The 19,303-nt window shown below is 63.5% G+C and overlaps 1 protein-coding gene across 1 annotated transcript; it reads left to right on the plus strand.

The window, feature by feature from the left end:
- Positions 1 to 272: 272 nt before the first annotated feature.
- MECP2 (methyl-CpG binding protein 2) lies at positions 273 to 16,936 on the plus strand. Its single transcript, XM_040657236.2, is given in 6 exon segments — positions 273 to 340; positions 10,573 to 10,908; positions 13,112 to 13,355; positions 13,357 to 13,566; positions 13,568 to 13,726; positions 13,729 to 16,936. Coding segments are annotated over 6 exon segments (1,122 nt in total). The 5' UTR covers positions 273 to 296; the 3' UTR covers positions 13,858 to 16,936.
- Positions 16,937 to 19,303: the final 2,367 nt, after the last annotated feature.

Raw genomic sequence — 19,303 nt, forward strand, 5'->3', positions numbered from 1 at the left:
TCGGCCAACGGGACGCTGCGCGCGCTCCCGTCGCCCCGCCCCCTCTAACTGACAGCGCTTCCCGCCAATTCCAACGGCCGCCGGGAACGCTCCTCGCCCCGCCCCCTCCTCCTCTCCGCCGACCAATCGCCGCGGGGCGTCGCACCGAGCGACGCGCGTTCGGCCCAATCGCGGCGCGCGGCGGGCGGGGCAACGGCGCTGAGCGTTTCCTCCCGGGCTCGGTCCCCCCCCCGCCCCCCCCCCCCCCCTCCCGCCTCCCCCCCCCCCCTCGCGGGGTTTCTGCGCTGCGAAAGAAAATGGCGGCGGCGGCGGCGGCGGCGGCGGGAGGAGAAGAGCGGCTGTGAGTGGGGGGCGGGGCGGGGGGTGGGACGGGACCCCCCCCGGGGGGTGGGGGAGGGGATGGGGGGGGGGGGGCCGGGAGGGGAGGAAGGGGAGGAAAGGGGGAGGGGGGGCGGGGGGGGTGTGTGTGTGTGTGTGTGTGGAGAGGGGGGGGGGGGGGGACGACCGCGCCGTCGGCCCCGCAACGGCGCCGCAACGGCGCCCATCGGCGCAGCGCCGCCCCCTCCGGAACCGCTCCCGAAATCGCGGCGTTCGGCCCCGAAACGGAGCGGCGGTGCGGGCCGGAAAAGTCCGCGGCGGAGGAGGGCGGACCCGAAGGACGGCGGGCGGACCCGGAATGGGGCGCTGCTGCGGGCCGCGACGCCGCCGTTCCCCGCCGAAACTCCGCGCCTTTATCGGGCGGCCCGAAAGACGGCGGTGCCGAACCCCAATCGCGCCGTTCCGCACCCGAACCGGGCCGTTCTGCGGCCCCAAATCCCGGACTGCGAACCCGAAGTGCTGCGGCTCCGTCGGGTGTCGCAAAGTTCGGAGGTTCGGACCCGAAATCGCGGGGTTTGGACCCAAAATGTGGCAGTTCTGTGGCCCCAAATTGTGGTGTTTGGACCTAAAACTCCGCGTCTTTATCGGCTGTCCCAAAGTTCTGAGGTTCGGTCCCAAAATCGCGGGGTTTGGACCCAAACCGGGCCGTTCTGCGGCCCCAAATCCCGGAGTACGAACCCGAAGTGCTGCGGCTCCGTCGGGTGTCCCAAAGTTCGGAGGTTCGGACCCGAAATGTGGCGGTTCTGTGGCCCCAAATTGTGGTGTTTGGACCCGAAGTGCTGCGTTTCTGTCGGGTGTCACAAAGTTCGGAGGTTCGGACCCGAAATGTGGCGGTTCTGTGGCCCCAAATTGTGGTGTTTGGACCCAATACTCCGCGTCTTTATCGGGTGTAGCAAAGTTCGGAGGTTCGGACTCGAAATGTGGCGGTTCCGTGGCCCCAAATCCCGGTGTTTGGACCCCAAAGTGCTGCGGCTCCGTCGGGTGTCCCACAGTTCTGAGGTTCGGACCCAAAATCGCGGGGTTTGGCCCCAAAATGTTGTGGTTCTGCGGCCCCAAATCCCGGAGTGGGAACCCAAAACTCTGCGTCTTTATCGGGTGTACCAAAATTGGGAGGTTTGGACCCAAAATGTGGCGGTTCTGTGGCCCCAAATCCCGGAGTGGGAACCCAAAACTCCGCGTCTTTATCGGCTGTCCCAAAGTTCTGAGGTCTGGACCCGAAATGTGGCGGTTCCGTGGCCCCAAATTGTGGTGTTTGGACCCGAAGTGCTGCGTTTCTGTCGGGTGTCCCAAAGTTCTGAGGTTCGGACCCGAAATCGCGGGGTTTGGCCCCAATCTGTTGTGGTTCTGTGGCCCCAAATCCCGGAGTGCGAACCCGAAGTGCTGCGGCTCCGTCGGGTGTCACAAAGTTTGGAGGTTCGGACCCGAAATCGCGGGGTTTGGACCCAAAACGTTGCGGTTCTGTGGCCCCAAATTGTGGTGTTTGGACCCGAAGTGCTGCGTTTCTGTCGGCTGTCCCAAAGTTCTGAGGTTCGGACCCAAAATGTGGCGGTTCTGTGGCCCCAAATTGTGGTGTTTGGCCCCAAAAGTCCGCGTCTTTATCAGGTGGACCAAAATTGTGAGGTTTGGACCCAAAACATTGCGGTTCTGCGGCCCCAAATCCCGGAGCGCGAACCCAAAGTACTGCATCTCCATTGGGTGTCCCAAAGTTCTGAAGTTTGGTCCCGAAATCGCGGGGTTTGGACCCAAAATGTTGCGGTTCCGTGGCCCCAAATTGTGGTGTTTGGACCTAAAACTCCGCGTCTTTATCGGGTGTAGCAAAGTTCTGAGGTTCGGACCCAAAATGTGGCGGTTCTGTGGCCCCAAATCCCGGTGTTTGGACCCCAAAGTGCTGCGGCTCCGTCGGGTGTCCCACAGTTCTGAGGTTCGGACCCAAAATCGCGGGGTTTGGACCCAAAACGTTGTGGTTCTGTGGCCCCAAATCCCGGAGTGCGAACCCAAAACTCCGCGTCTTTATCGGCTGTCCCAAAGTTCTGAGGTTCGGACCCGAAATGTGGCGGTTCCGTGGCCCCAAATTGTGGTGTTTGGACCTAAAACTCCGCGTCTTTATCGGCTGTCCCAAAGTTCTGAGGTTCGGACCCGAAATCGCGGGGTTTGGACCCAAAATGTGGCGGTTCTGTGGCTGCAAATCCCGGAGTGGGAACCCAAAACTCCGCGTCTTTATCGGCTGTCCCAAAGTTCTGAGGTTTGGACCTGAAATGTGGCGGTTCCGTGGCCCCAAATTGTGGTGTTTGGACCCAAAACTGCGCATCTTTATCGGCTGTCCCAAAGTTCTGAGGTTTGGACCCGAAATGTGGCGGTTCCGTGGCCCCAAATTGTGGTGTTTGGACCCAAAACTCCGCGTCTTTATCGGGTGTAGCAAAGTTCTGAGGCTCGGACCCGAAATCGCAGCTTTTGGACCCAAAACATTGCGGTTCTGCGGCCCCAAATCCCGGAGTGGGAACCCAAAACTCCGCGTCTTTATCGAGTGGACCAAAATTGTGAGGTTTGGACCCAAAACGTTGCGGTTCTGTGGCCCCAAATCCCGAAGTTTTGCCCCGAAACTCCGCGTCTTTATCGGGTGTACCAAAATGGTGAGGTTTGGACCCAAAATGTTGGGTCGTCCTGCCCCAGAATTGTGATGTTTGGACCCAAAGTGTTGCGTCTCTGTCGGCTGTCCCAAAGTTTTGAGGTTTGGCCCCAAAATGTGGCGGTTCTGTGGCCCCAAATCCCGAAGTTTGGCCCCAAAACTCCGCGTCTTTATCGGGTGGACCGAAATTGTGAGATTTGGAACCGAAATGTTGCAGTTTTTTGGCCCAAAATCCCAAAGTTTGAACCCGAAACTCCACAGCTCCGTCGGGCGGACCGAAATTGTGAGGTTCGGACCCAAAATTGCAGGGTTTGACCCCAAAATGTTGTGGTTCTGTGGCCCCAAATCCTGAGGTTTGGCCCCAAAACTCCGCGTCTTTATCGGGTGGACCGAAATTATGTGGTTCGGACCCAAAATGTCGCGTCCTTCTGCCCCAAAATTGTGGAGTTTGGCCCCAAAACTCTGCGTTCCCATCGCGTGTCCCAAAGTTCTGAAGTTCGGAGCCAAAACGTCGCGTCCTTCTGCCCCCAAATCCCGGAGTTTGGACCCAAAACTCCGCGTCTCCGTCGGGTGGAACGAAATTTTGAGGTTCGGACCCCAAATCCCGGGGTTTGGCCCCAAAATGTTGCGGTTCTGTGGCCCAAAATCCCGGAGTTTGGCCCCAAAACTCCGCGTTCCCATCGCGTGTCCCAAAGTTCCGAGGTTCAGACCCAAAACATCGCGTCCTTCTGCCCCAAAATCCCGAGGTTTGGCCCCAAAACTCCGCGTCTCCGTCGGGTGTCCCAAAATCGTGGGGTTCGGCCCCAAAATGTGGCTGTTGTGTGGCCCCAAATGTCGGAATTTGGCCCCAAAACTCCGCGTCCCCATCGGGCGGCCCAAAGTTCTGAGGTTTGGACCCCAAATCCCGGGGTTGGGCCCCAAAGTGTCGCATCTCCATCGCGTGTCCCAAAACCGACACATTTAGCCCCAAAATATTGCGCCCCTCTGCCCCAAAATCCCCGAGTTTGGTCCCAAAACTCCGCGTCTCCGTCGCATGTCCCAAATTCCCGGCGTTCGGACCCAAAATGCGGCGGTTCTGTGGCCCAAAATCCTGGAGTTTGGACCCAAAGCTTCGCTTCTTTATCGGGTGGACCGAAATTGTGAGGTTTGGCCCCAAAATGTTGCGTCCTTCTGTCCCAAAATCCCGAGGTTTGGACCCAAAAATCTGCGTCCCCATCGCGTGTCCCAAAATCCCAAAGTTTTGCCCCCAATTGTTGCATCCTTCTGCCCCAAAATCACGGAGTTTGGACCCAAAATTCCGCATCTCCGTTGGGTGTCCCAAAATCGTGAGGTTTGGCCCCAAAATGCTGTGTCCTTTTGCCCCGAAATCCCTGCTTTTGGACCCAAAACTCCGCGTGCCGCTCTGCTGTACCAAAATCCGGAGGTTTGGCCCCAAAATGCATTGCTGTGCCCCGAAATCCCGGCGTTTGGCCCCGAAACTCCGCGTCTCCATCGGGTGTACCAAAATCCCGGAGTTTGTCCCCAAAATGGTGCATCCTTCTGCCCCCAAATCTGTTTCTGGACCCCAAACTCCCCGTGCCGCTCCACTGTACCAAAATCCCGGACTTCGGCCCCAAAATGTGGTGTCCTTCTGCCCGAAAAGCGCAGGCTTTGGCCCCAAAATCGCATCCCCATCAAATGTACCCAATTCCCGACGTTTGGCCCCAAAACTCCGTGTCCTCATTGTATGTCCCAAAATTGCGGGGTTTGGCCCCAAAATGTTCCGTCCTTCTGCCCCCAAATCCCCGAGTTTGGACCCCAAACTCCGCATCTCCATCAGGTGTCCCAAAATCGTGGGGTTTGGCCCCAAAATACTGCATTTCTGTGCCCCGAAATCGCGGCGTTTGGCCCCAAAACTCCGCGTCCTCATCGGGTGGACCAAAATCTGCAGGTTTTGTCCCAAAATGTTGCGTCCTTCTGCCCCAAAATCCCGCAGTTTGGACCCAAAACTCCGCATCTCCGTCGGGTGTCCCAAAATCGCGGGGTTTGGCCTCAAAATGTTGCATTTCTGTGCCCCGAAATCCCACGATTTGGACCCAAAACTCCGCGTGCCGCTCTGCTGTACCGAAATCGCGGGATTTGGCCCCAAAACGTTGCATTTCTGTGTCCCAAAATGGCGATGTTTGGCCCCAAAACTCCGTGTCCTCATCGGGTGGACAGAAGTTGTGAGGTTTGGCCCCAAAATGTTGCGTCCTTCTGCCCCCAAATCCCTGGTTTTGGACCCAAAATTCATCTCCGTCGGGTGTCCCAAAATCGCGGGGTTTGGCCCCAAAATGTGGCAGTTCTGTGTCCCAAAATCCCGTGGTTTGTACCCAAAACTCCGCATCTCCGTCGGGTGTCCCAAAATCGCGGGGTTTGGCCCCAAAATACTGCATTTCTGTGCCCCGAAATCGCGGCGTTTGGCCCCAAAACTCCGCGTCCTCATCGGGTGGACCAAAATCTGCAGGTTTTGTCCCAAAATGTTGCGTCCTTCTGCCCCAAAATCCCCGAGTTTGGACCCAAAACTCCACATCTCCGTCGGGTGTCCCAAAATCGCGGGGTTTGGCCCCAGAATGTTGCATTTCTGTGCCCCGAAATCCCACGATTTGGACCCAAAACTCCGCGTGCCGCTCTCCTGTACCGAAATCGCGGGGTTTGGCCCCAAAATGTTGTATTCATGTGCCCCAATATCGTAGCGTTTGGCCCCAAAACTCTGTGTCCTCATCAGGTGGACAGAAATTGTGAGGTTTGGCCCCAATATGTTGCATTTCTGTGTCCCAAAATCCCGTGGTTTGTACCCAAACCTCCGCATCTCTGTCAGGTGTCCCAAAATCACAGGGTTTGGCCTCAGAATGTTGCATTTCTGTGCCCCGAAATTGCGGCGTTTGGCCCCAAAACTCCGCGTGCCGCTCTGCTGTACCGAAATCGCGACGTTTGGCCCCAAAACGTTGCATTTCTGTGTCCCAAAATGGCGACGTTTGGCCCCAAAGCTCCGTGTGGCGCTGCCCCAAAATGCCGTCCCCGCTCTCAGTGCGCCGCCGGCACCGCCATGGCTGTCAGCTGACACGCGTGTGCCTCCGTCCCGCGTCCATCCCATGTCCCGCGTCCATCCCGTGTTCTGTGTCCATCCATGTCCCGTGTCCATCCATGTCCCGTGTGCATCCATGTGCCGTGTCCATCCATGTCCCGTGTCCATCCATGTGCCGTGTGCATCCATGTCCCGTGTCCATCCCATGTCCCGTGTCCATCCCATGTTCCGTGTCCATCCGTGTTCCGTGTCCATCCCGTGTTCTGTGTCCATCCATGTCCTGTGTGCATCCCATGTCCCGTGTCTGACTGTCCCACATCCATCCCGTGTCCATCCATGTCCCATGTCCATCCCATGTCCTGTGTCCATCCCGTGTCCCGTGTGCATCCATGTCCCGTGTGCATCCATGTCCCGTGTCCATCCATGTCCCCTGTCCATCCCATGTTCCGTGTCCATCCATGTTTTGTGTCTGACTGTCCCGTGTCCATCCCATGTCCATCCATGTCCCGTGTCCCAACTGTCCCATGTCCAGCCCATGTCCCGTGTGCATGTCCCGCATCCATCCCATGTCCATCCATGTCCCATGTCCATCCCATGTCCCATGTCCATCCCATGTCCCGTGTGCATCCATGTCCCGCGTCCATCCCGTGTCCATCCATGTCCCGTGTCCATCCATGTCCCGTGTCCATCCCATGTTCCGTGTCCATCCATGTTCTGTGTCTGACTGTCCTATGTCCATGCATGTCCCATGTCCAAGTGTTCCATGTCCATCCCATGTCCCGTGTGCATGTCCCGCGTCCATCCCATGTTCATCCATGTCCCGTGTCCATCTCATGTCCCATGTCCATCCCATGTCCCGTGTGCATCCATGTCCTGCATCCATCCCGTGTGCATCCATGTCCCGTGTCCATCCCATGTCCCGTGTCCATGCATGTCCCGTGTCCAACTGTGCCATGTCCATCCCATGTCCTGTGTCCATCCATGTCCCACGTCCATCCCGTGTCCATCCCATGTCCCATGTCTATCCCATGTCCTGTGTGCATCCATGTCCCGTGTCCATCCCATGTCCATCCATGTCCCGCGTCCATCCCGTGTTCATCCCATGTTCCGTGTCCGACTGTCCCATGTCCAACTGTCCCATGTCCGACTGTCCCGTGTCCATCCCGTGTTCCGTGTCCAACTGTCCCATGTCCGACTGTCCCGTGTCCATCCCATGTTCCGCGTCCAACTGTCCCATGTCTGACTGTTCTGTGTTCAGCTGTTCTGTTTCCATCCCATGTTCTGCATCCGACTGTCCCGTGTCCATCCCACGTCCCATACCTATCCCATGTCCGACTGTCCCGTGTCCATCCCACGTCCCATACCTATCCCATGTCCGACTGTCCCATGTCCGACTGTCCCGTGTCCATCCCACGTCCCATGTCTGTCTCATGTATGACCGTTCTGTGTCTGACTGTCCCATGCCAGGGCTGTGTGCCATGTATGACCATTCCATGTGTCCGTCCCATGTATGACCGTTCAGTGTCTGTCCCACATGTGACCATTCCGTGTGCCCATCCCATGTATGACCATTCCATGTATGTCCATCCCATGTATGACTATTCCTTGTGACCGTCCCACGTATGACCATTCCGTGTCTGTCCCATGTATGACCATTCCATGTGATCCTCCCATGTATGACCATTCCATGTGCCCATCCCACGTGTGACCATTCCGTGTGCCCATCCCATGTATGACCATTCCATGTGTCTGTCCCACATATGACCATTCCATGTGTGTGTCTCATGTATGACCATTCCATGTATGTCCGTCCCCTGTATGACCGTTCAGTGTCTGTCCCACGTGTGACCGTTCCGTGTGTCCATCCCACATATGACCATTCCATGTATGTCTGTCCCACGTGTGACCATTCCACGTGTCCATCCCACGTGTGACCATTCCGTGTGTCGGTCCCATGTATAACCATTCCATAGATGTCTGTCCCACGTATGACCATTCAATGTACGTCTGTCCCACATATGACCGTTCCAAGAGTCCATCCCACATATGACCATTCCATGTATGTCCATCCCATATATGACCATTGCATGTATGTCCATCCCACGTGTGACCATTCCATGTGTCCGTCCCACGTATGACCCTTCCATGTATGTCCGTCTCACATATGACCATTGCATGGATGTCCATCCCACGTGTGACTGTTTCCTGTGTGTGTCTCACGTATGACCGTTCCGTGTGTCCATCCCATGTATGACCGTTCCATATGTCCGTCCCACGTATGACCGTTCCCTGTGTGTGTCTCACGTATGACCGTTCCGTGTGTCCATCCCATGTATGACCGTTCCATATGTCCGTCCCACGTATGACCGTTCCCTGTGTGTGTCTCACGTATGACCGTTCCGTGTGTCCATCCCATGTATGACCGTTCCATGTGTCCATCCCATGTATGACCGCTCCGTGTGTCCGTCCCACGTATGACCGTTCCCTGTGTGTGTCTCACGTATGACCGTTCCGTGTGTCCATCCCATGTATGACCGTTCCATATGTCCGTCCCACGTATGACCGTTCCCTGTGTGTGTCTCACGTATGACCGTTCCGTGTGTCCATCCCATGTATGACTGTTCCATGTGTCCATCCCATGTATGACCGCTCCGTGTGTCCGTCCCACGTATGACCGTTCCCTGTGTGTGTCTCACGTATGACCGTTCCATGTGTCCGTCCCACGTATGACCGCTCCGTGTGTCCGTCCCACGTATGACCGCTCCGTGTGTCCGTCCCACATACGACCATTTTGGGGCAAATTCCCCCAATTTCAGTCCGGAGTGCCACAATCGACTCCAATTTCGCCGTCTGTGGTCCCAAAGTGTCCCTTTGGGCTCCGATTTCCCCATAGTTGGTGCAGTGTCCCTTTTAACTGCAATGTGTGGGTCCTTTCCCCGCGTCTGCTCCAATGTGTGGGTCCAATGTGTGGGTCCAATGTGTGGGTCCAATGTGTGGGTCGTTTCCCCGCGTCTGCTCCAATGTGTGGGTCCAATGTGTGGGTCCAATGTGTGGGTCCAATGTGTGGGTCATTTCCCCACATTTGCTCCAATGTGTGGGTCCAATGTGTGGGTCCAATGTGTGGGTCATTTCCCCACATTTGCTCCAATGTGTGGGTCCAATGTGTGGGTCCAATGTGTGGGTCCAATGTGTGGGTCATTTCCCCACATTTGCTCCAATGTGTGGGTCCAATGTGTGGGTCCAATGTGTGGGTCATTTCCCCACATTTGCTCCAATGTGTGGGTCCAATGTGTGGGTCCAATGTGTGGGTCCAATGTGTGGGTCCAATGTGTGGGTCGTTTCCCCACATTTGCTCCGATGTGTGGGTCCAATGTGTGGGTCATTTCCCCATGTCTGCTCCAATGTGTGGCTGCAATGTGTGGGTCGTTTCCCCACGTTTGCCCCACAGCCATGCAGGCCGCTTTCCCCCATCACGGCCCCCCAACCCCCACCTCCGCGCCCCACCACATCACCCCCCCCCCCCCCCCCCGTCAGGACCCCCCTCCCCAACCCTTCACCCCCCCAACCATCCCCCCCCCCCTTCCAGCCTTCTCCCCCCACCCCCCACATCACCCCCCCACCCCACATCAGGACCACCTCCCCATTGCCCCCTCCCCCCCCCACCCCACCCAATGTCATCACCCAGCCCACATCAGCCCCCCCATTGCCCCCACCCCACATCAGGACCCACCCCCATTCCCCCTCCACACCCCCCCATTCCCCCCCACTGACCCCCCCCATCCACCCCCCCATCAGAACCCCTCCACCCCCCCCACTGACCCCACATCTGAACCCCCCATTTCCTCCCCCCCACTGACCCCCCCATCCCCGCCATATCAGAACCCCCCCACTGACCCCACATCAGACCCCCCCCATTGACCCCCCTATTCTCCCTCCCCATCAGCCCCCCCCACTGATCCCCCCATTCACCCCTCCACATCAGAACCCCCCCACTGACCCCCCCCATTCTCCCTCCCCATCAGACCCCCCTCATCAGAACCCCCCCCACTGACCCCCCCATCAGACCCCCCCCACTGACCCCCACCATCAGAACCCCTCCACTGACCCCCCATTTGCCCCCCCATCAGAATCCCCCCCTTCAGACCCCCCCCCACTGACCCCATCAGACTCCCCCCCCATTCATCCCCCCATCAGAACCCCTCCCCCACTGAACCCCCATTCGCCCTCCCCATCAGACCCCCCCATCAGACTCCCCCCCCATTCACCCCCCCACTGACCCCCCATTCACCCCCCCACTGACCCCCCATTCACCCCCCCATCAGACCCCCCCCCTTTCAACCTCCCCCAACAGACTCCCCCCCCATTCACGCCCCCCATTCATCCCCCCACTGACCCCCCCCATCAGACCCCCCCCATTCGCCCCCCCACTGACCCCCCGTTCTCCCCCCCTCCCCATCAGACCCCCCATTCACCCCCCCTCCCCATCGGACCCCCCCCCCACTGACGGCCCGTCCCCCCGCAGAGAGGAGCAGGCCGATGAAGGCGTCGCGGGGCTGAAGGAGCGCCCCCCGAAGGCCAAGAAGGGCCGCAAGGAGCGCAGAGAAGACCCGGAAGCGGAAGCGGAAGCGGAGCCGTCGGGAGCCGAGCCGGCGGAGGCGGGAAAAGCCGACGGCTCCGGGGGAACCGCGGCCGCCCCGGCCGTGCCGGAAGCGTCGGCGTCCCCCAAACAGCGGCGCTCCATCATCCGCGACCGCGGGCCGATGTACGACGACCCCACCCTGCCCGAGGGCTGGACCAGGAAGCTCAAACAGCGCAAGTCCGGCCGCTCCGCCGGGAAGTACGACGTCTATCTCATCAAGTGAGTGCCCGCCCACGGTACGGCCGCTGTGCGGGGGGTGGGGGGCGTGGGGGGGGCGTGTGGGGGGTGTGTGGGGTGGGGTCTGTGTGGGGTGGGGTGTGCGGTGTATAGGGTGTATGGGGTGTATGGGGGGTGGGGTGTATGGGGGGTATGGGGGGTGGGGGGTGTGTGGGGTGTATGGGGGGTGTGTGGGGTGGGGGGGTATGGGGTGTATGGGGTATATGGGGGTGGGGGATGTGGGGTGTGGGGTGTGCGGTATATGGGGTGTATGGGGAGTGGGGTGTATGGGGGGTATGGGGGGTGTATGGGGTGTATGGGGAGTGTGGGGTGTATGGGAGGTAGGGTGGGGGGTGTGTGGAGTGTGTGGGGTGTATTGGAGGTGGGGGGTGTGGGGCGTATGGGGTGTGTGGGGTGTATGGGGTGGGAGGTGTATGGGGTTGGGGAGGGTTGGGGTGTATGGGGGGTGGGGTTGGGGTGTGTGTGGGGTGTATGGGGTGTATGGGGTGGGGGGGGTTTGGGGTGGGGGGGTTTGGGGTGTATGGGGGGTGGGGTTGGGGGGTGTGTGGGGTGTGTGGGGTATATGGGGTGGGGGGGGTTTGGGGTGGGGGGTGTATGGGGTGTATGGGGGGTGGGGTGTGTGGGGCTTATGGAGCGTGGGATGTATGGGGTGTGGGGCATGGCAGGGCTATGGGGCACAGGAGGGCTATGGGGCGCAGTGGGGCTACGAGGTGTGGTGGGGCAGCGATGTGGGGCACAGCAGCAGCACTGGGATCCCGGTGCTGTGCTATGGGGCACGGCGGGGCTATGGGGCATGGCGGGGCTATGGGGCGCGGCGGGGCTATGGGGCGCGGCGGGGCTATGGGGCGCGGCGGGGCTATGGGGCGCGGCAGCCGCGTTTTGGGGTGAGCTGGTCCGATTTCAGTCCCTGTGTGCCTCATCAGGGATGAAATCGCCCCATTTTGGCCGCCCTCTCCCCCCATTTGGGTCAGAATCGCCCCATTCCGCCCCCCACCCCCCCCGTGCCCCATCTGGGTGGGCTTCCCCCCCATCCCTGTCCTGCCCCCCCTTCCCCCCCATCCCTGACTGTTTCCCCCTTCCTCCCCATCCCTGATTTGCCCCCCCTTCCCCCCATCCCGGTTCTGCCCCCCCTTCCCCCCATCCCTGATTTGCCCCCCCCTTCTCCCCCATCCCTGCCCTTCCCCCCCCCCCCCTGACCTTTCCCCCCCATCCCTGAACTGCCCCCCCCTTCCCACTCATCCCTGTCCTGCCCTCCCTTCCTCCCCATCTCTGACCTTCCCCCCTTCCCCCCCCATCCCTGTTCTGCCCTCCCTTCCCCCCAATCCCTGACATACTCCCCCTTACCCCCATCTCTGACCTCCCCCCCCTTCCCCCATCCCTGCCCTTCCCCCCCATCCCTGATTTCCCCCCTTCCCCTCTATCCCTGCCCTGCCCCCCCTTCCCCCTATCCCTGTCCTTCCCCCCCCTTCTCCCCATCCCTGATTTGCCCCCCCCTTCCCCCCCATCCCTGACCTTCCTCCCCTTCCTCCCCCATTCCTGCCCCTCCCCCCCATCCCTGACCTTCCTCCCCTTCCTCCCCCATTCCTGCCCCTCCCCCCCATCCCTGACCTTCCACACCTCCCCCCCATCCCTGGCCTTCCCCCCCCATCCCGGTTCTGCCCCCCTTTCTCCCCATCCCTGATTTGCCCCCCCTTTTCCCCCCCATCCCTGACCTGCCCCCTCTTCCCCCCATCCCTGTTCTGCCCCCCCTCCCCCCATTCCTGACCTTCCTCCCATCCCTGCCCTCCCCCCCTTCCCCCCCATCCCTGTTCTGCCCCCCCTTCCCCCCCAATCCCTGACCTGCCCCCCCATCTCTGACCTGCCCCCCCCATCCCTGACCTTCCCTCCCCATCCCTGTTCTGCCCCCCCTCCCCCCGTTCCTGACCTTCCTCCCATCCCTGACCTTTCCCCCCTTCCCCCCCATCCCTGTTCTGCCCCCCCTTCCCCCCATCCCTGCCCTTCCCCCCCATCTCTGACCTGCCCCCCCTTCCCCCCATCCCTGCCTTTCCCCTTCCATCCCTGACCTTCCCCCCCCATCCCTGATTTGCCCCCCCTTCCCCCCCTCCCTGCCCACCCCCCCCTCCCCCCCACCCGCCCCGCTCCCCCCCATCGCCGCCCCCCCGTGTGACACGTGCGTGGCTGGCAGCCCGCAGGGGAAGGCCTTCCGCTCCAAGGTGGAACTGATCGCGTACTTCGAGAAGGTGGGCGACACCTCGTTGGACCCCAACGACTTCGACTTCACCGTGACGGGGCGCGGCAGCCCCTCCCGCCGCGAGCAGCGCCCCCCCAAGAAAGCCAAGAGCCCCAAAAGCCCCGGCTCGGGGAGGGGGCGCGGGCGGCCCAAAGGCAGCGGCGGCGGCGGCGGCGGCGGCGGCGGAGGGGGCGGCGGGGGTGGGGGCGGGGGGGGGGGGCGGGCTCGGGGGGGGCGGGGGGGGCCGGGTGAGGGCGGCCGCGGAGCGCGGGGGGGGCCGCCTGCTGGTTAAGATGCCCTTCGCGGGGGGGGGGGCGCCGGCGTCGCCTCCGGCCCCGCCGACGCCGCTGCCCCCTTCGGCCGCCCACCCCCCCCCCACGGCCCCCCCCGCCACGCACGGCCAGGGCCTGGGGGGGGGGCGTCAAAAGGCCGGGCAGGAAGCGGAAAGCCGAGGCCGACAGCCGCTCCGTGCCCAAAAAACGGGGCCGGAAACCGGGGGGGGGCGGCGGAGGGGGCGGCGGCGGAGGAGGCGGCGGCGGCGGAGGGGTGGGCGGCGGCGGCGGCGGCGGCGGCGTCGCGGGGGCGGGGGGAGGGGGGGGTTCGTCCGGGCCCCCCCCCCCCGTAGAGGCCAAGAAGAAAGCGGCGGCCGCCCCCCCCGCGGCGCGGCAGCAGGAAACGGCGCTGCCCATCAAGAAGCGTAAAACCCGCGAGGCCGCCGCCCCCCCCCCGCCGCCGCCGCCCCCCCCTCCTCCTCCGACCCCCCCGGAAGCGGCCGCCCCCCCTCCCGTTACGGCCCCCCCCCCCCCCAACAAGGGACCCCGCAGCGCCCGCGGCAGCCCCGGCCGCAGCCCCAAAGGTCGCGGTGGGGGGGGCATGGGGGGGGGAGGCGGAGGAGGAGGAGGAGGAGGAGGGGGGGGGGGGAGGGCCGGCGGGGGGGGAGGGGGGGGCAAACGCAACACGCCCCCCCCGCCGTTACCGTCGTCGCCCCCCCCTCCCCAGCCGCCGCCGCCGCCGCCGCCCCCCCCCTCCGCCCCCCAGGACAGCGCTCAGGACCTCAGGGGGGGGGGACCCCCCGACGGCTGCCCCCCGGAACCGGCCCAGCCTCACCCCCCCCAGCACCCCCCCCCCCCGGCGACGCCCCCCCACAAACACCGGGGGGAGCCCGACAGAAAGGACTCCTCCTCGTCCTCGTCCTCCTCCTCCTCTTCCGCCGCCGCCCCCCCCTCGTCCTCGCCCCCCGCCGCTCTCCCCCCCGGCTCCGTCCCGCGCCCCCCCCCCCCCCCACGAGGAACAACCCGTCGACAGCCGGACGCCGCTGCCCGAGCGCGTCAGCTGACTGTGACCCCCCCGCCGGGCCCCCCCGACGAAACCCCCCCGGACCCGCGGACGGACCCACGGACGGAGCCCCCCCCCCCGGACGGACACGCGGACGGACCCGCGGACGGAGCCCCCCCACGGACGGAGCCCCCCCACGGACGGAGCCCCCCCCGTCGCCACGGACGGACCCGCGGACGGACGGACGGACGGACGCCGCCCCCCCCCCCCGAGGGACGCGGCCCCCCCCGGCACCCCCCCGCTTTGCACTTTGGCCTCTGGGGGCTTTGCACTACGCGGCCGCGGCGGGGCCGGGAGCGGCCAATGGGGAGCGAGGAGGGGCGGGGCGTGGCGGGGTCGGCCAACGGGGACGGAGCGGATCCGGAGCGGGAGAAGGCGCGGGGCCAATGGGGAGCGAGCGCGGCGCGGTCGGCGGCCAATCGGGCGCGAACTGTGGGCGGGGCGAGAGGCGGCGTTGGGCCAACGGGGAGAGGAGATCCGAGGGAGGATCCGGTCGTGAGCCAATCGGGGGCGGGATCCACTGTGGGGCCGATCGGCGGCGGTCGGGCGAGATCGAGCCGTGAGCCAATCGGGAGGCGCCTCCGGCAGAGCTTCAGCCAATTGGGAGCGGAGCTGGGCGGGAGCAGGATCTGGTCGTGAGCCAATCAGGACAGAGGGAGGGCTTGGGTAAAGTCCAGCCTTGGGCCAATCGGGAGCGGCCTCCGCTAGGCTGGGATCTGGTGTTCAGCCAATCAAGAACAACTTCCTGACGAGTCGGGGGGGGGGGGGGGGGGCAGGCAGGGTAGAGGGGGGGGGCGCGAAGGGGAGGGGTCTGCTGTTCAGCCAATCAGGAGAGGCCCTCGGAAGGGAGTGGGATCTGGTCAGGAGCCAATGGAGAGCGAGTGAGTCTCTGATGAAGTTTTAACCAACCGGGAGGGAGCTCTCAGTGGGGATCCGGCGCTGAGCCGATGGGGAGCGGCGCTGAGCGGGCACGCCGAGGCCTGGAGCGGGATGTGGTTCTCGGCCAATCAGGAGAGGCCCAGGGCTCGGGGGATCCACCCCTGCCCGGCCGGCAGCGGCGCTGGATCGAGGCGGGATCCGGCCGGGATCCAATCGGGAGTGACGTTGGATTGGAGGGGCGGGTCCGGTGTCCATCCAGCGGGAGGTGGGCAGGGCGGGGGCGGGATCCAGTCGGGAGCCAATCAGGAGCCGCCCTGGGCCGGGCTGCGATCCAGTAGGGAGCCAACCGGGAAAGGTCGTAAGGTGTGGCGATCCGCTAGGGAGCCAATCACGTGTTGCCTTGGAACAGGCTGGGAGCCAATCGGGAGGCGCCCTGGGCCGGCCTGCGGTCCAGCAGGGAGCCAAATCGGGAAGGACTGTGGGGGGTGTGGTGATCCAGTAGGGAGCCAATCACGTGTCGCCTTGGGAGAGGCTAGGGGAACTGGCCAGGAGCCAATCAGAAGCGTCAGGATCCAGTAGGGAGCCAATCGGGAAGGATTGTGGGGTGTGTGTGGTGATCTGGTAGGGAGCCAATCATGTGTCGCCTTGGGATAGGCTGGGAGCCAATCAGGAGGCACTCTGGGCCGGCCTGTGGTCCAGTAGGGAGCCAATCAGGACGAATTGCGGGTTGTGTCACCATCCGGTAGGGAGCCGATCACGTGTCGCCTTGGAGCAGGCCAGGGGAACCGGCCAGGAGCCAATCAGAAGCGGCAGGATCCAGTAGGGAGCCAATCAGGAGTCGCTGTAGTGGGGGGGTAGGGGTTGGAATCCAGTCGCGAGCCAATCAGGAGCGGCTGTAGGCTGGGACGGGCCGCTGGGAATGACCAATCAGAAGCGGTGGCGGCTTGGGCGGGATCCAGTCCAGAGCCAATCAGGAGAGCTGTGGGTGGAAGGAAGGGGGGATGGGTGGGGGGGGCAGCAGCACGAGAACCAATCAGCAGCGCCGTGGGCGGGGGGAATCCGGTCTCCGTCTAATAGGAAGTGACCGCGCCCTCCCCACAATTTGCCCATACCTTCCAAGGGGGGGGAAAGGGGTAAAAAGGGCCCCTCCCATGCGGGATTTGGGGGTGAAGGGGTCCCGGCACCGCCCCCCCCCCTTTCGAACCGTTCTTCCGCCCCCCCCTTCTCAACCCCCGTCTTCCCACCCCTCTCCCCCTCCCCCGGGACTGTTAACGCCCATCCCCCCCCCCTCCCCAAACTCCCCCCCCCCCCCACCGGCCGCGGGGCCCCCCCCGCTCCTCATGGCAATAAGGGGGGGCCCTTTTTGCTAAAAAAAAACCGAGAAAAGAGAAAAAAAAAAAAAAAGAGAAAAAAACCACCACAATTACACGAAGCAGAGCAACGCCGCCGGGGGGGGGAGGGGTTGGAAGGGAGGGGGGGCCCGGGGGCTATTTATTGTGACCCCCCCCCAGGGCGGCCGCGCCGGACTCTGTGCTGAGACAGCAGCTATAAACCTGTGTAACCCGCCTCGGCCTGCTGTGCGGGGGAGGGGAGGGGGGCTGGGGGGGGTCCCATAGGCGTGTGTGGGGCTGGGGGAGGAGGGGGGAAGGGGGGGCTAAAGGAATGTGTGGGGCTGGAGGGGGGGCCCGGGGGTGGACTATAGGGATAGGTGGGGCTGGGGGAGCCCCATAGGGATGTGTGGAGCTGAAGGGACTCCCTGGGGGGTGGGGAGGCCTAAAGAGGTGTGTGGAGCTGGAGGTCATGGAAGGGGGGGGGCATAGGGATGTGTGGGGCTGGGGGTCCTGCGAGGGGGGGGTGGGGACTGTAGGGACATGTGGGGCTGGGGGGGTTCAAGGGGGGGAGCGGCCTGGGGGTGGGCTTTGAGGTCTTATAGGAACCCATGGGGAGGTGGCACTGGGGGTGTGGGGATATATAGGGCTGGGGGGGTCCCGGGAGGGGGGGGAGGGGGCTAAAGGGATGGGTGGAGCTTTGCGTCCCGGGAGGGGGGGGGGGCGGGGGGGGTTATAGGGACACGTGGGGCCCATGGGGCTGAGGCAGTCGGGGGGGCTAAAGAGACACGTGGGGCCCGTGGGGGCCATTGGGACCTGTGGGACTGCCGCTCTTGGGGGGGCCCGTAGGGACGTGTGGGGCTGGGGGGACCTCGGGAGGGGGCCATGGGGATATGTGGGATGCGGGGGGGCCTGTAAAGTTCTGTGGGACTGCAGGTCGTGGGGGGGGGGGGGGGGGATGTGTGGGGCTGGGGGTTTCATAGGGATGTGTGGGGCTGGGGGGGTTCCCATAGGGATGTGTGCGGCTGGGGAGGGGGAACTGTGGGATCCTGGGTGGGGGGGGGGGGGAGGAGAAGGGGCCTATAGGGACCCACGGGATCGGGGGCACCACAGGGACTGCGGGGAGCCCTGTGGGGTTCCATAGGGACACGTGGTCTTTGGGGGGGGGGGGGGTCCGGAGAAGAACACGACGGCCGTGACGTCAACGCAGCACCGCCCCTCTACGCGAGCGCGCGCGCGCGCCACCGCCCGTGACGTCACGCAGAAGGGGGCGTGGTTCCCGGAGGCGCCGTTTTCCCCGCCGTCCGCAGGCCCAGCCCCCAAAGAGGGCCGTCCCCATGGCAACCGAGGGGGCGGAGCCAAAGCGCTCCCAAGATGGCGGCCTTAAAGGGGCCGCGCCCCGCAGCGCACCGTGGCGGTCCCGGGGACATTGGGAGGGGGGGGGTGGAATATTTGGGGTAAATTAAACGATTTTGCGGTACGTTGCGTGTATGGGGGTCAGCGTGGGGCGGTTTAAGGTTAATAAGGGCGGTTTGGGGCAGTGTGGGGTGGGCTGGGAGGGGTCTGAAGGCAGCATATAAAGCTTCTGGGGGGGCTGAACTGAAGGGATTTGGGGGGGGAGGGAGGTGGGCTCTGGGACGATTTTCGGGCAAATTTGGGCTATTTTGGGGCAAATGTGGGCTCCTTTGGGGCAAATTTTGCTCTTTTGGGGTAAATTGGGGCTCTTTTGAGGCAAACCGGGCCTCTTTGTGGCAAATGGGGGCTCTTAGGGGAACTTGGGGCTCTTTTGGGGCAAATCAGGGCTCCTTTGGGGACAGCTTGGGGCAATTTGGTGCTCTTTTGAAGCAAACTAAGCCTCTTCTGAGGCAAAGGGGTTCTTTTGGGGCAAATCGTGTCTCTTGTGGGGCAAAAAGAGCCTCTTTTCGGGCACATCAGTGCTCTTCGTGTAAATGCTGCCTCTTTTGGGGCAAAAAAGGGCCTCTTTTGGGCATATCAGGTTTCTTTCGGGGGCAACTCGGGGCTCTCTTGGGGCGATTTGGGCCTCCCTTGGGCTCTTCTCCACCCTCCCGCGCGGCCGTTCGGGGCCACCCCCAAAGGCGGAGCCGCGGCGGGGGCCGGGCCGACGGCAACGGTTCATTTCAACGGCGGCCGGGGAGTCGGGGCACGGCCGCGGCCCCGCGGCGCTCCCGGGCTCCGTCCCGCTGTCCCCGCTTCCCCCTCACCGTGCGGTCCCCGCGCGGGGCTGAGGTGGAGCCGCGCAGAGCGCTCCGCCCGCGGGGTCGGCGGCGCCCAAAATGGCGGCGGCGCTGAGGGGAGACTGTGGGAACCGCGCCGGGAACGCCCGGATCTCCGTTTAAACCCCGTTCCGGGGGGGAGCCATGAGGAGAAGCGGGGGTGAAACGAGCAGGGGGAGGAGGGAACGAGTGGAAAAAGGCGAAATTCGGGTGCCGGAATAAAATTAGGCGAAGATAAAGCACTGCGCATGCGCAAAACACTTCGGGCGGGAAACGGCGAGCGGGAGGGGCGGGGCGCATGCGCACCGCGGGGAGACGACGCTACGCGCATGCGCGGTGCGGAAGGGGCGGAGGGGGAGCGCTTGCGCACA

This window comes from Gallus gallus, unplaced genomic scaffold (genome assembly GCF_016699485.2).
Source record: "Gallus gallus isolate bGalGal1 unplaced genomic scaffold, bGalGal1.mat.broiler.GRCg7b scaffold_66, whole genome shotgun sequence".
Classification (NCBI taxonomy): domain Eukaryota; kingdom Metazoa; phylum Chordata; class Aves; order Galliformes; family Phasianidae; genus Gallus; species Gallus gallus.